This window comes from Trachurus japonicus, chromosome 16 (genome assembly GCF_045865225.1).
Source record: "Trachurus japonicus isolate A0001 chromosome 16, Traja_1.0".
In the NCBI taxonomy this organism is placed as follows: Eukaryota; Metazoa; Chordata; class Actinopteri; order Carangiformes; family Carangidae; genus Trachurus; species Trachurus japonicus.
Genome location: NC_140922.1, coordinates 32,623,106 through 32,639,294, shown reverse-complemented (window position 1 = coordinate 32,639,294; position 16,189 = coordinate 32,623,106). Strand labels below are relative to the sequence as shown.

The window sequence follows — 16,189 nt, the reverse complement described above, 5'->3', positions numbered from 1 at the left end:
CGTACGTTCTATACAAACTCCTCCTGTGTCTTAGATCCACTAGACGAGCTGAAGGGCAGCGATCATGGTGAGCTGCAGAGAGTCAGACTTTGCAGCAGTCGTGTTTTGGCAGCAGCAGCAGCAGTGAGGATGAGGATGAGGATGAGGGTGAAGAGTCCCCGTCAGTCCTGGTGTTTCCCACAGACCCAGTGGAGCTGCGTCCGGTCCCTGAGGTCCACGGGCTCCGAGGAGGACGAGGAGGAGGAGAACCAGCTGCACTGGCAGCCGTAGGCCCTGAAGCCGCGCCTCCTCTTCAGCCGGGCTCGCAGCTTCTGACGGTCCGGCATGTTGTTCCTGCACAGAGACACGAAAACACACATCATGACCTCATCGTTTGTCTGTTCAAAGGATAGTCCAACATTTTGTGCAAATTGGCCCATTGCCATAATCCCTATAGTCATAGCAGTAGGTTTGTTACCTTTAATTGTCGGTGTAAGCTATTTTTAGAACGGCGGAGCAGAGCCACGAGCTGCTCAGAGCTACGCTACGGAGGCTCATTATGGGATTTCTTGGTTTCCCTCATCATCAAACTCATCAAATACACAATCCAACAACTCCAAAACGCTCTGGTGGACAAGTTGTGACCTGCACATTCACCACGCTATGAGATAATAACACAACGTTACCACACAGAGTTGTTTTAGAGGGAAATTCATGCAAAACCACTGATGCGCGTTGCCTTCAGGGACAGTTTTTCATCATCAGTCTCTGTATTTCCCTCTAAAACAACTCTGTCTGGTAACGTTGTGTTATTATCTCATAGCGTGGTGAATGTGCAGGTCACAACTTGTCCACCAGAGCGTTGTGGAGTTGTTGGATTGTGTATTTGATGAGTTTGATGAGGGAAACCATCGCCGTTCTAAAAATAGCTTGCACTGACAATTAAAGGTAACGAACCTACTGCTATGACTATAGGGAGTATGGCAATGGGCCCAATTTGCCAAAAATGTTGAACAATCCCTTTAGTAACTCGTTCGACTCAATTTGATTTAAATCCAGAGTTTAATGAGGCTGATGTGAGCTGAGCAGCAGCAGCAGCAGCGTCTGGTCTCTCTGAGCTTCACCTCCTGCAGTAGAAACTCTCCGGACGTGAAGTCGATGACTCTGATGTGAGACTTTTAAAGGCCAAACTCATCAAACTGAGAGATCCTGAGTGGTTTTTTTTAGGAAAAGTGCTCGGAAAAAAACCTTGACTGGACTGAAACACCGACTGCTGTGTTAGTGCTGTCAGAACAAACTTCACTATTTGAACAGAATTCAAATTATTTTAAAGGGAAACTCTCTCCTCTGTGTCTCTAACCCTAATGTAAATATCAATCATTAGTTATTGTGAATTAAAAGATTTGATTCATTAAAATCCTTTTTCATAGAGATGGTTTTGTTTCTCTGAACCAGTGATTAGTCAACACACCGTTCTGCTCTTCATCTGTCGTCTGACACTGACACTGACACATCGTCTGTGCTGCAGCTCAACACTTTTACACTATCGAATCATTATTATTATTATTATTATTATTATAATAATATTTCCACAGACTCGCTCCAGTCTGTCAGATCTGATCTGTTACATCAACACCCAGAGATTATTTCCTGGGAACTTGTCAGAAATGTAACAGGACGCAGAGCTGAAGACTTTAAATATCATTAAATAACGACGGAGCTGCGGTTTAATGTGTCACAGACGACCCGGCCTGAAAACTCTGACTGAAGACAACACACAAATTACTTTAATGAAATCTGTAGAGGAAGATGGAAACTGGAATATTTTATAAAAACGCTTGATATTAAAAGCATCTTTCTTCTATCTTCCGTCTTTTCTTTCTGTAAATGTTTAATTTTCCTGTTTGTGCCTTTACATCATATGCACGGACTCTAGGGATGTCACGATTACTTGTTTTCACAATTAATCGCACAATTATTTAATCGTAAAGGTTCCTAAATACCGTCACTTTCCAAAAAATATTATTTCGAAACCATGATCAGCGCACCACGCACGGAACGAAAACAAAGTTATACAACAACCACGTGTGAACTGAATTGGTAGGAATTTAAATGTTAGAGCATCATTTGTAAGAATTAAAAAAAAAAACGATTAAATTTTTTTTTGAATATTTCAAACGTTTCCTCTGAAGTATTAATAATTGGTCCAGATACTTACGTATATATTATGTTATACAATTACAGTAGTAGCTAATGTGACTATACTTGATTTTACACATTCATAGTTTTGTAAAATTATTGTTATAAATTATAATTATTATGGTAATAATCGTGATAATAATGAATATTTCTCTGATAATAATCGTACCAAGAAAATCTATAATCCTGACATCCCGCATGGACTCATATGGAGTTTTATAGAAGTGATAAACTTTAAACTGCTGATGTTTCTGACTCATTATTTATTGTTTAACAGTGAAATATTAAACCTCTAGTATTTGACAGATCATGTTGATGTAAACATGAGGAATATCAGCTGATCGATCAGTTGTCAGGAAGTTTTTACTCCGAGTCAGGTCCTATTCACATCTGTGGCTGTGTGCTGTGTGATATTAATATTTAAGTGTAATCAATTTAAAGCCCCAGTGTGTAACTTATTTGGCTTTTTATCAGCAAAAATCAAACATGTCTTTCATGAATCTGTATTTCACTGAAGGTGAATCACAGCTGCATACAAAGTAAAGCTTTCTGGTTCCTTAGAATGAGTTGTTACAAGTCGTTACAAATACATAAGTGGGCGACGCACCGAACCGAGGCGGCCATGTTGCATCGTGACCGTAGGTAACCACGGAAACTGAGCGGAGCTGTGGGCTCGGCCCGTTAAAACTGTCACCACTGTGTAGTGTGAGGAAGGACGGAGGCACCGGTGTTGCATTCAGGTGCAGTCAGGCAGACGGCCGTCGGCAAACCAACCGGATGTCATTTTACTCCACCAGAGAAAGACGGTAAAACAATACCACATCACCATGACAACATATTGTCAGACCTGTATTGTTTTGCCTCGTGCTGCAGCGTCTGTTGTCTGTCTGACGTCTGCCCGATTTTACGTGAATGCAACATCAAGAATACGTTCAGATATGCAACCGCACCGCTAGATGGGAGGAATTCCTACATACTATACCTTTAAAACCCACAGACATTCACCTGAACTGCTCTACTCTTTGTTTTATTTTCTATTATTTTAAACTCTACTCCAATTTTAAATTATTTTACTTCAGTCTGTCCTTATTGTGGTTTCATGTTCTGTTTTTACTGGTTTGTCTTTTGGTTGTTTTTATCTTGTCTTTTGGTACGTTGACCTTCAGTGTCCTGAAAGACGCCTACAAATAAAATATATTATTAATATTGTTGTTATTGGGGAGTCAAAGACAATTTTCCACCTCGATGGACAATAAAGATTTATTCCATTCTCCTCTAAAAGAAATCTAAAATAAGATTTGCTGTACATGGTTCAGTCTGATCTGAGGGTCGGGACCAGTTTGGTGTTTTTTTTTTCTTGCGTGATCCTGCTAATTAATTAACAAACACAAACAGAAAAGAAACAGAAGAGTCTGGAGTCATTAACTGCAGCTGTCCAAACGCCACTGGTCCCGCCCACTCTGTTTGATTGACAGGTGGCTGATGAATGACGACGGCTGCTGAGCAACAAAGGACGGAGGAGCACGTGTCCACATCTGTCACATCTGTATGTCCACGGTGAAGGACAGACGTGAGTCAGACTGAAGCTCCAGATGTTGATGAAACAAGGTCAAATGTTGGAGAGAGAAATTACAAATTAACACCTGAAGAATGAGACTGTGAATATGTTTCTACAGGTCTGTGTTTCTCTTCTGAGGAGCTTTATTCATTTATTTATTTATTTAAGGCGTTTCATGCACTGATCAATTTTGAGATTTGGGGCTATTTTTCTTCCTGAACACGTCTTCTTTCAGAAAAGTCGAAATAAATGGTAGAAAATCCACATTAAGGTTTTTATTTGACTTCATTTTGTCTCTTTCGTCTGTAGATTTCTCCTAAATTTAATAAAAGTAAGCAGCTATTGTGGCTCTCTCTCTCCTGAACAATGATGTAGGCTCCAAAAATTGTTGTTTCCTCTGTATCTGCAACCAATCGTAAAAGTACGATTTACATTAACAATCTATGTAATTTTACAGTCCAAGTCTTTAAAGGCCGTTTTCTCAGAAAGAGTTTTTCAGACTCAGACTCTGAACTAGAAATCTCCACTTCAGCAGCACTTACAGACACCAAACCTTCCACTTTGATCCCTTTAGGGGATTGTTGATATATCATTCACAGCCTCATTTATACAACATTTTATTACTAAAAACATGGCGATATTAGATTTTTTAGGGCTGGTAACAGTAGGCTACTTTCTCATTTACAGAGTGATAAAAATAGTTGTCCAAAATCCTCCTCTGTAAAAACTTCTGACTCTAATATGTCAACAAAATAAAACAAGAATTTTGAAAGTAGCTTTATCCATTGTTCAGATTTTGGTTCTGGAAATGTATGCAAATTAGCGCATATTTCATTAGATATTGGCTCATTTACATATTTAAACATAAAATTTGACAAAACTTGTAATACAAAAAATATTTGTCTTACAGTTTTTCTCAATTGCTAAAACACTAAACCCTGTTGTCTGAACCAAATTCTCAGTTGTCTGAACCCACTGATTGAATCAGTCACTCTCTTTTGGCAAAACCATCAGCACTTTTCACCTGTTTAGACACAACTTACCAACACATTTTCATTGTGATGCACCTGTGTTGCAAAATGCTGAGCACAGGTGGCAAAAGTCAAACAACTAAAGCACAAGTTTCACCGGTTGAACACAACAACTCAAAATGGATAACAATTGTGTCCAATGATGTGAGGGAACATATACTGTAAGCCAGTTCAGGATGAAGTCCTGTGGCCTGATCCAGTACAGAGAAATTACGCTGTGGCTGAGTTGTGCACTTCTCATTTCTATATTTTTGTACTTTATTTTTACGTAGGCCTACTGCATACAAGTGCTAAATGCACAAGATTTCTGTTTGTTTTTGTACTGTACAAGTGCTACGTGTAAATGCACAAGATTTCTGGTTTTTGTACTCCTTTTTTTTTCACTATGTACAAGTGCTAAATGCACAGGTTTTTTGTTTTGCAAGAGGAGAAGATGAGAGGCGACAGGGTGAAGAAAGAAAGGATGAGGGAGGGAGGGAGGGAGGGATGAACTGGGCAGAAAAAAAGAAGGAAGGAAAAGGGGATGAAATGGATGTGGAGAGGGAGGGAGGAGGGTGAAAGAAAGGGAAGGAGAGAAGTGCTACAGTGTAAATGCACAGGTTTTTTTGTTTTGCAACATGCATTTAGCTACAGTGAACGATAAACATGTATTTCTACAGCTTCATGTGCTGAGCATTGTGTTTTCTATTTGTCTATGTAGTGTTTAGTGAAGCTCAGTAGTGTTTTTAATTTTGATTGACTCGGGGCACGATTTGGCAACAAAGTTCAGTTTTGGGCACAGATTGAACTGTTTTGAGGTGAAAGTTTGGTTTTGCAAGAAGAGTCTGAGGTTTTGTGAATGTAGCTTGAAAATTGGGGTTTGTGTTCACAGTTTAGAGAAAATGAGAGAAGCTTTCGAGAAATGTGTCTTAGCAATCGAGAAAAACTGTAATGTAAGTGATAAACTTGGGAAGTTTCATGGTGAAATCTGTTTTTTTCCCCCCTATTCACCTGTAGTGCTTTAATCTCAGCAGGTTTTATTTTAATGGTTCATAAACATCTGGACAGAAACGTTTTCTGTTGGTTGCAGCTTCTCAGACTCAGGAGGAGTTTTCTGTTCGCATGAGGAGTAAAGACGTGACCATGTGAGCAGAGCAGATAATAACAGAGATGGGGGGGTAAAAAAAACAGAAAATAAATCAAAAACCAATCACAGAGAGGTCAGAGGTCGCCGGTGTGTCAAAATCAACAGATGGGAAGTTTCTGGAAAAGCACGTGTTGATGGGAAACGAGCAGAGACGAAGGGAGGATCGGAAAAAAAACCCATTTACTGTACTGTATGGTTTCAAATGAACGGTACTTCCTGGTGTTTTCTAGAGAAGAAGACTTCAGAGGGTTCACAACCCGGTGAGATGAGAAAAGAAAAAACCCGTTGGTAAACCTCAACAACAGGAAGAGCTGGTTTCTGTTCACATCAACAGATTAAAGAGATATGGAGAAGATCTGGCCTCATGAACCAAGAACCAAAGGGGAACTCCTCATCTGGAGATCGTGGAGCGTCTTAGAGCGCCATTTTAGTCTTAAGTTCTGAGAATTTGGGGAATTTAGTAGTCCTACTCAAAAGCTATTCAAGCAGCGTGAGGCTTACCATATATAATCGTGTTCACGTTGCCTTTCTTAAAAAACAGTGTGAGTTCTATGGATTTGGGATGGATTTACTATGTGATCAGACTTGGCTTTCATTGATATGCATGCACCATTCTCCTCAATTTACCTTTAGATAATACACTGATGTTACCAGACTGTTGCTGGATAAATGTTACCAAGAGAAAAGAGGGCTGAGAAGATGTGCAAGTGCGAGTCACAACAACTTAAGTGCAAAAGTAAAAACAAATCACAGTTCACATTATTCACTTCAGCTCTTTGGCTTTTGAGAGTTTGCAGACTATAATCCCAATAAATCTCAAATGTGTTCATATCTGTGACAAACTACCACAGAAATGGCTAGACAGTAACACCTGAACCAACAAGTGTACAGATTAGTAGATTGAGGAAAGAAGGATACGCTGAAAGAGAAACGCCTGATGGTGAAGTTCACTACACCCTGAGGAGACGAGAAGAAACTGGAAGTTATGATGATAGAAAAAGGTCAGAAAAGGAAGAGGGAGGTGTACTTTGAAAAGATGCTTGAGCCTGTGTTGGATGGGAATGGTATGGATTGGACTGATCAGTCAGAAAAGTGCATCCCTCAAATCAGCTTGTTTCAAAAAAACTTGTGCAACAGATGCCTCGTACTGTTTATGCCATGCTGCTGTTAAAGCCAGAGGAAGAAAGCAAAGTCTTTAAAGGGATAGTTCACCCTAGAATGATATTTCGCTCATTATCTACTCACCCTCATGTTGACTAAGGGCTGGAAGAATTTTCGGAGTCCACCGTCCCTTCTCTGAGTTACAGGGGGTCTTGGCGTAGCAGTGCATGTCCATATAACGGTAGCAAAGGGACACCGGAGCTCTTCGTAAAAAAACACACACAAAAAAACATCCAAATACCTCCATGATGCTCGTATGTAATGTCCGTCTTGTGCTGAAGCCCCAAATTGCGTAATTGTCCCGAAAAAAATTAAATAAGTCCACATTCCAAGCATGTTTGTAGCATTAGCTCCTAGTGTTGTTGTCCGGTCTTCCGCTGCCAGCGCGCATGCGCAAGGTTCGCACTGATACTGAGACCGACTGAGACTCAAGTCGGTCTCAGTGCGAACCTTGCGCATGTGCGCTGGCAGCGGAGGAGCGACAACAGACACAGAGCTAATGCTACAAACATGCTTGGAATGTGGACTTATTTAATTTTTTTCGGGACAATTACGCAATTTGGGGCTTCAGCACAAGACGGACATTACATACGAGCATCATGGAGGTATTTGGATGTTTTTTTGTGTGTGTTTTTTTACGAAGAGCTCTGGTGTCCCTTTGCTACCGTGGCATTGAAATGCACTGCTACACCAAGACCCCCTGTAACTCAGAGAAGGGACGGTGGGCTCCGAAAATTCTTCCAGCCCTTAGTCAACATGAGGGTGAGTAGATAATGAGCGAAATATCATTCTAGGGTGAACTATCCCTTTAAGCAAGTTCACCTGATAATACTGTGTGTGTTTATCCTGAGAAGCTGCAACCAATGAAACTAGCATCTTTTTTGTACAAATCTGATCTTGCTTCCAAACATTCGGCCTGTAGTTTATATAGAAACATGATGATTTTAACTTGGTGTGTCACTTGTATCCTGGACGACGGTCTCAGTGTGAGATCTGCAGTGCACACCTCCACACTGCCACCTGCTGACCACACTGAGAACAGCACAACGTCCACAACTAAAAACAACTGAGGAAACTCAGAGACAGAAACAAAAACAAACGACAGAATATTAAAAATTGGCCTAATGAGTTTGTTTATTCATTTTGTTCTTTTGTTTCTTTTATTGTGTTTTATATATTTTGATCAGTTATCTCTTTGTGCAGTTTCCCTATGAACATTTTTCTCTTATTATCATCATTCATATATTTCTGATTATTCATTTGTGTGTTCTGCTTTCTTTTTTGTAAGACATTATATTTCATTGTCAACTAAAGGTGGAGGCGTCTAAGAAGCTCTTTGAGTTTTGGCCTCTTCCAGCTCTGCAAATTGTCCAATTCTTCCTTTTACTTGTGTATTCTTAACTGTGCAAATCAATCTAAATCTAGATCTAAGGTGTTGGAAGGAGCCTCAGGTCCCCGTGCTAGTACAGTTTTTTTTTTACCTCCATTCTGTTTGTTCTGTCTGTTAAATATGTTTTTTCTGTTTGCAGTAATGAAAATATGATTTTAAAAAAACTTTAAATTAAAAAAAATGAAGTGAAAGGAGCTTCTGTGAATGTAGAGACAGAGACTGATAGACAAAATGATAAGATAACACTGAAACTTCGTGTAAAGACTGATTTCTGGTCCTGTAATTACTTATTAATGATGAAATGAATTGTGTGATACACATCTACACTGAGTTCATGTATGTTAACATACTGTGTTATTATTTATCTATTACTATTTCTGTTTACTTTCCCCTCTGTCTGTGTCTGTGTGTGAGAACAAAAGGTCAGGATTAATAGATTAACTTGTTGTTGCCAACCTGACGTCAGACATGTTGGATTCCTTCTGTGTTTCCTGTTTCTTTTGTAAACAACAAAAGCAAAGATGTAAATGTGCAGATTTAAAAGAGCAGAGTCATAAGAGTCGGTCAATATTTAGAAAGTTTGTTCTCTGTGTCACTGATCCTTAAAATAACAAACACTCACCACAGAAATATGACTCAGGAAATTCCTCTGCACGGATTTATAAATAAGAGTTTCATAACAACAAACTACTTTACTTTGTTGTTTAAGTTTTGTTATGATAAATGTGATCCAGAGTTCACAGCAGGAAGTTATGAAGTTTCTCCAACAGGAACTAATGTTGTCAGATCAGACTCAGCTATGTGAAGCATTTTCCTTTATACGTCATTATAGCATCACATGATGTGGTCACATGTCACTGAGTGTTGAGTCGTCTGTCTGAACAATGTGGAGGCTGTGGTCGGAAAATAGATTTTGACCATCGCTATTGTTTAAGGACTTTAAGTTACTCATTTCTCTAATTCAATGGTATTTTCATTATTTTGAGGGACAACGAGGAGTTTTGTTTGGTTATAAAAGAGTCTCATATTAATGTGGATGAATCTACGTTACCACTTGTTAATGGTCCCATTTTAGATAAACATATTGTTTTGTCTTTAACGTTATTTTGATTAGGGCTGCCACAAACGATTATTTTGATAGTCGACTAGTCACCGACTATTTTTTTCGATTAGTCGACTAATCGGATCATACGTAAATTGAATGTAAAACATACAGCTTATCGCACCAGCATGCAGCTGCTCTTATAGAACCATCATTAGCTTTCAGCTTGAAGTGTTTAAGGTATATGCTAACTAAAAATAAAGACAATTAAGATGATAGTTCATTAAACTTTTAATGAAATATGCAGCTTTAACTGTAGCATAAAGTGTAAACAGCTGAGTAAAATAAAGATAAGGCACTGGCCTAAACAACACCAAAATAAATACTTAAAGGTTTTTTAGGTTTTTCTTTCCTTCATTTGTCTCTGGCATTTAACATAGCTACATTTAAATAAAATGAGGTAGACACCTGAAACTAAGGAATTATTCACAATAATAAAGTTTTGGTAGGCCTATATTCAAATATAACTTGTGCTCATTGTAAATAATATGAGTCGTTCTGTTAAAAAAAAAATAGAATAGTTTATAAGACAATCGTCTTGTCTGAAGAAATGTAAATGTGCCTTTTTACTGTCACAGAAGGAGAAACATGGAAAGACTCAACAGAAAGTTCTGTGTGAAACTGTCAAATGAAAACAAGTGAAACTGAGGTGCAGCTCAAACTCTGCAAGGTGTGGACTGTGATGAGAAGCTACCGGAAAATATTGACGTAGATTTACGCCGGGAGAGAAGACTTGCTCGTTAAGATGAGCGCTCATTACGTGACCAGGACGCTGTGACCAGACGCGGTAACGTTCTAGTTCTCCAACACCGACTCTCAAAGTCCGCGATTTTATTTTTAAATGAGGAACGGCTGTTTTTCAGTCCGTGATTTAAAACGATGGAGCGGCGGTACCGCTCCTAGTAGCGCTTCTCATTTAAAACGACAGAGAGAGAGAGAGAGAGGGAGAGGGAGAGGAGCGGTGGTGGTGGCGGCGGCGGCGGCGGCGGCGGAGCGGGGTTACACCGGTGCCGCTTGATGAGGGACAGAGAGAGAAAAGAGAGAGAACACCTGTAAACTCGCCTTGAATGAGTGAGTGCACGTGTGTGTGATGCGCGGCTGCAGCGGTGGGTGCGTGTGTGGACGGTGCTGCAGCAGTTTTGAGAGAAAAACAAAGTAAAAAAAAAAACAATAACGACGCATCGACTATTAAATTAGTTGTCGACGATTTTAATAGTCGACGTAGTCGTGACTAGTCGACTAATCGTGGCAGCCCTAATTTTGATATTATTATTTAGTGGTCGACTCGCCCAGCATTTCCTAGTTTCAGTTTCACGGACGCTGCCTGGCAGGTCATGGGAATAATGCCGCCGAATCACCGTTTATGGTCGGAACTACGACGGTATCTTATCGTCTTCCAACCTTCACTTTCATTCTCGATCAATGAAAACATTCTTGGCAAATTTTCGCTTTTGTCCATCTTGTGCCAATCCAAGAATTTCACCGTGTGCGCGGAGGCTCATGGGAAATGTAGTGTAAAAACACTTTGCTTTCCAAAACTCCTGGTTGTCCCTTTAATAATATTGAACTAGGTTTTGTCATCGTTTTTGACTGATTTTGGAAATGAAAATCAGTTACAGAAAATCTTGTTATAGAGTTCAGTTTTTCCCCTTTTTTTTCTACAACGTGCTTTAGGGGACTACAAAACAAGCTATGAAACAAGATTGAAATATAGACTTATTACATTTTTTTCGGGACAATTTCGCATTTCGGGGCTTCAATACAAGACGGACATTACATACCAGCAGCATGGAGGTATTTGGATGTTTTTTGGTGTGTCTTTTTGTTACGAAGACAGTTGGTATCCATTTGCAACCGTCATATGGACATGCACTGCTACGCCGAGACCCCCTGTAACTCAGAGAAGCCACGGAGGACTCTGAAACTTCTCCCAGCCCTTAGTCCACATGAGGGGGAGTAGATAATGAGTTTGAAATTTGAATTTTGGGTGAACTATCCCTTTCAGCACTCACCTGAGGAACAGGTAATCACAGGAAGCGTCCCACTCACAGTCGTCGAACATCAGCACCCTGAAGTCACAGGACACACACCTGAGCTGGTCGCAGCACCTGAGGACGAGACGAGACGAGTCGATCCACAGCGTCAGTGTTTCTGAGATATAATCTACACCGGTTTCCTGTCTCATCACAGACAGACAGGACACGACAGACCATCACAGCAGGCAGGACTTTCATTTTTTATTTATTTTTTTCATTTTTTCACACCTCTTGGATGTGGCTGTTCCAACGCCATTTGCGACGGAGCTGCCGCCAACGAACACGGGACAGCACCTGGAGGAAGAACACGTCCAGACAGACACACACAGGGAAACACAGGACAGATTCAGAGCAGTCAGAGGAACAAGATGGAGAAACTGTAATAAAAACAGATTTTCTTTTCATCGCAGAACTTGAGAAAAATGATTACAAACTGAACAAACCCAGCTCTTATTATCACACGTACACACCGAGGAGACGAGCCTCTTTTCCTTTTCGATGGCACTTTAAGAATTTTTACATTTCTTTTCTTGATTGTACTTTAAGATCCCCTTTATTGGTACTTCAACATCCCCTTTTTTTGATAGTACTTTAAGATGTTACTTTGATGGTACTGTATATGTCCCTTTCGATGGTACCTTAGGATTTCACTTAATATTTCCCTTTCGATGGTACTTTAAGATTTCACTTTGATGGTACTTAATATTTCCCTTTCGATGGTACTTTAAGATGTCACTTTGATGGTACTTAAAATTAAGATTTTTCTTTTTGATTTAATATTTTCTTTCTTTAATGGTACCTTAATATTTCCCCCTGTGGGTATTCAAGGATTTCCCTTTGATGGTATTTGAAATTCTCCCATTGATGGCACTTTGTAAGATTATTCATATTCATAGAATGTAATTTTATTCGTGTTCTTCTAAGATGGTCTTCTTTCCCTTTGATGGTACTTTAAGAAATTTATTAACTTTAGTGGTTGGCCAACCATAGTCTTTTAATGCACATTTTTTCCATGCAGTGTGTGTATTTCTATGTGTTTTTGTATTTACAATGGTGTAGGGTAAAGTGGTCCCTTCAAGAAAATCCACTGTCACATGATTGGTTAAATACACCCACCTGTGTACCTTGTGCTTCACACCCCTGATGAAGACAGCGTCGAAATGCGTTGGGTCCTTTTTTATTTATTATTAAAAAATCTCTGCTAAGCCACGAGTGCCTTGGGAAGCTCCTTTTTTTGACTGCATCACCATCCTTAGACAGTCTGTTTTTTCCTCAGTTTATTGTCACTTATTTTCCCTTGAAGATCACCTTGAGCTATTCTACACATTTTTTTCCACCTTTTTTCCTTTGGCCTCTGCAGCACTCACCCTCCCCCTCATTTTTCTTTTATTTGCTGCTCTAGATTCAACAATGAGACAGTGGATGTAATTTTTTTTCCCCTGAACACAAAGATCCACCAAAATAAAAGTGAATATTTAGGTCAGTAATGAATCAACCTGTAGATGCTGATTGAGGTAAAATGTGTCTGGACGTCACACTGGGTTCATTTAGAAACAAAACTTCTTCACCAAACTGTAAGAAAAGCTTTGTAAAAAAAGGACTGAAGCGCCTGTATCCCTGTAATTATGAATCACAGCTGCACGTTTAATTCAGGTGTAAACTACTTGACCTACTTCCTGCCTCCAGGCTGAGACGACGCCGGCTTCCGCTCCACTTGTTGTTGCTGTTGTTCTTTAGAGAACGGTTGAGTCTGAAGTGAAAAGAAATGACAAGAAAAAAGGTAAAGAGAGCAGATTGACAGACAGGCTGTTCAGGCACTTTAACAAACCCAGGTGTCGGCGACGGCTCTCATTATTCATCCTTTTTAATGACACAGCAGGCGCCGACGAGGAGATGAGGCAGCTGCGTGATTATAGTGTTTGGCAGAAGAAGTAGAAGACGAAGAAGATGAAGAGGTGAGAAGTAAATAGGCTGAAGTACAACTCTGAAAAGCTCGTACTTTACAGAAGGAGAGTAGGAGGAATTTACAGATCCACCAAGTGATGATAATCTCAATGCTATACTTCACATACTGCACTTGTAGCTGCAACATTTCATCGATTCTTCACTGTTTTAATGTAAATAAACTTTATAAAGGGGGCGACTGTCAGGTGCAGTTCGGGAAAACCACATTTGCACAGAAAGTTTTATCAATTATTTATGTTTGAACACACTACCGCTGGTCATAGGAGAAAGAACAACATATGTTGCATTTAGGGAACAGCTAAAAACACAGGTCACTCCGTGCACTGTAGGAACAAAACGTTATGACAGATGCTGCCTGACAACAACGCACTTTAGAGCATCCCTAATATAATAGCACTTTATGACATTTACTGTCTGATACATGCACTTTAATTCTTCACCACTTTGTGTTTCCTTCTACTGATGCAACCACTGTGTAATGTATTGTACTTAAAGCAGAAGTAAGTGATATATTTGTGTTAATATAAGTCTTAAATAGTTATATCTTCCGACAGCAATCACTTCTATAGAGTGTTTGGTCTGAAACACGGGTCTGTCAGTCACTCTGCTCTGCTCTGAGCCCAGGAGAAAACATTTATCGTATCCTACAGTTTTTATCCAATGAGGAGAGAGAACGGCATGCAGGGCTGTGTGTGCAGCCAAGGGACGCCGTGAATGTGGTGACGTAGCGACGAGGACTGTTATGGTGCGTTCAAGGAAACTCGTAACTCGTGTTTTTCTGACCCGTGAACTCGTACCAGTTCAATCTGGTACGAGTTCACGGGTCAGAAGTTACGAGTGGCCGTTATAGTGACTTTCACAGGTAAAACAGGTCGGAGAAACACAAGTGGGTTGCCTGGAACGCTACAAAGTCGTAAGTTGTGACTTGAAGCTGTAATTTACGGTTTCAAAAGCCTGCCTGGAACGCAGCATTAGCCAAAACGACCGGATCGCTTACTTCTGCTTTAATATTTGTTTTACTTTTATTTGTGGAGCATAGGACTACAGATGTAAATTAGCTCCAGAGCTAAATCTGGCACATTTACAACAAGGTTTGTTTTGTATGTTCATGAATATGCAGGGTCCCGTTACAAATAAATGAATAAATGGATATAGAAATGGATGTTTTTAGTTCAGTACTTTTCCCTGCACTCGTGTACGTATCTAACATGATGTCTCAGGTCCATGTTTACCTTTGGTTGAGGGAAATCTTCGTGGTCTTCCTCCAGCAGTTCCTCCAGAAGGTCATCGATATCCTTTGAGATGCTGCTTATTATGGGCTCCTCAGGTTTTATGGCCCTAAATAGATGATCAAGATGGGACAAAAACACAATGAACGGCTTTACAATGTGACATATATCATTAAAAAATATCAATACATTTTGGAGCATGGTTGCCTTTAACCTCTCTAAAAGTTGTTTAAAATCAAGTTGCTCTACTCACCTGCCACACTCATTTATTTTGGATGATTTATCAGACCTGGATCTGGGTGGGTTATATTTGGGATGCTTTGCTTTGATTTTATTATATCTTATCTTACGTCCGTTTTGTGAATATGCAGATGTGTGTATGTGAAATATAGCCTATCTTGTGCTCTATGTGTAATATGTGCATATACCTGCTTTTTTCTTCTCCTTCTTCTACTTTTTTAAATGTTTTTTCTTTTCTTTTCTTAAAATATTTCATCACCCACAAAAAAAAATCAATCAATGTATACTTCTAGCAGTACTTCCTCTGCCTTGTTCATTCATAAGCTGAATTCTCATACAAGTCAAGGATCATTATAAACACAAGGCGTTGACACTTTTATTTAGATAAATAAATTATACAAAGTCAAAATAATAAGAAAACACACGAAGATCTTAAATAACCAGCAGTCCTCTGCTATAACTACTGCTACAAGCCCCAACATTGTGCATTAATAAACATTTTAATGCATAGCTACAGCTTTCTACATGTCTAAATGCAGAAATATATAGAAATATAATCATGATATCTTTTAATATGACTCTGACAGATTATACTAACGCAGCTGTTGAACCATTTAAGGCTTTAAACACGTTGTAAACACAGACAGCAGCTTGGAGTTATTAGCCATGTATATCTATGGGAGTTAGCCAGTTAGCCACATTAGCTCCGTTTGTTTACCTCTGTTTTCCCGCTACGTCGCTCTCTTTTCCGTGTTTTCCGGCCTCGCGCGAGTCTCCACGAGCTGAGCACGCGACAGAAACGTTGCGACAAAACTTTTTCTCCACTTCGTCCAACAGTTCGTCCAGGTCGTCGTCTTCTTCCATCGTGTTTTCTGTCTGACCCCCGTTAGCTTAGCTCCGTTAGCTTAGCTCCAGCACCGCTCATCAGTCAGAGCGTTCGGCGTTGCCTGGTAACAAGAGCGGAAGTGATGCTGCCTTCAAAATAAACGTCGTGATGATAATTTATCGCCCCCCTCTGGGAGAATGTGTTAAGAGCATAGACTGTAAAGGTTAAGAGCACACATTTTATATGAAATTGTATTTTATTTCTTATTTGTATGGCTTGAAGACGTGATTTAATTAATGTAAAATAACTGTTTAAATTCTGTTTTCCATGCTGTTTGTAGTTGTTGC

The 16,189-nt window shown here is 39.7% G+C and overlaps 1 protein-coding gene across 1 annotated transcript; it reads right to left on the bottom strand.

Annotated features, from left to right (window-relative positions):
• Positions 1-46: 46 nt before the first annotated feature.
• Positions 47-15,938, bottom strand: cfap418 (cilia and flagella associated protein 418). The gene is made up of 6 exons (XM_085803425.1): positions 15,735-15,938; positions 14,780-14,885; positions 13,256-13,332; positions 11,811-11,876; positions 11,559-11,654; positions 47-333 (listed from the first exon to the last, which is right to left on the bottom strand). Exons 1-6 carry the CDS (start codon positions 15,878-15,880, stop codon positions 162-164), a joined length of 663 nt encoding a protein of 220 aa, XP_085659551.1. The 5' UTR covers positions 15,881-15,938; the 3' UTR covers positions 47-161.
• Positions 15,939-16,189: the final 251 nt, after the last annotated feature.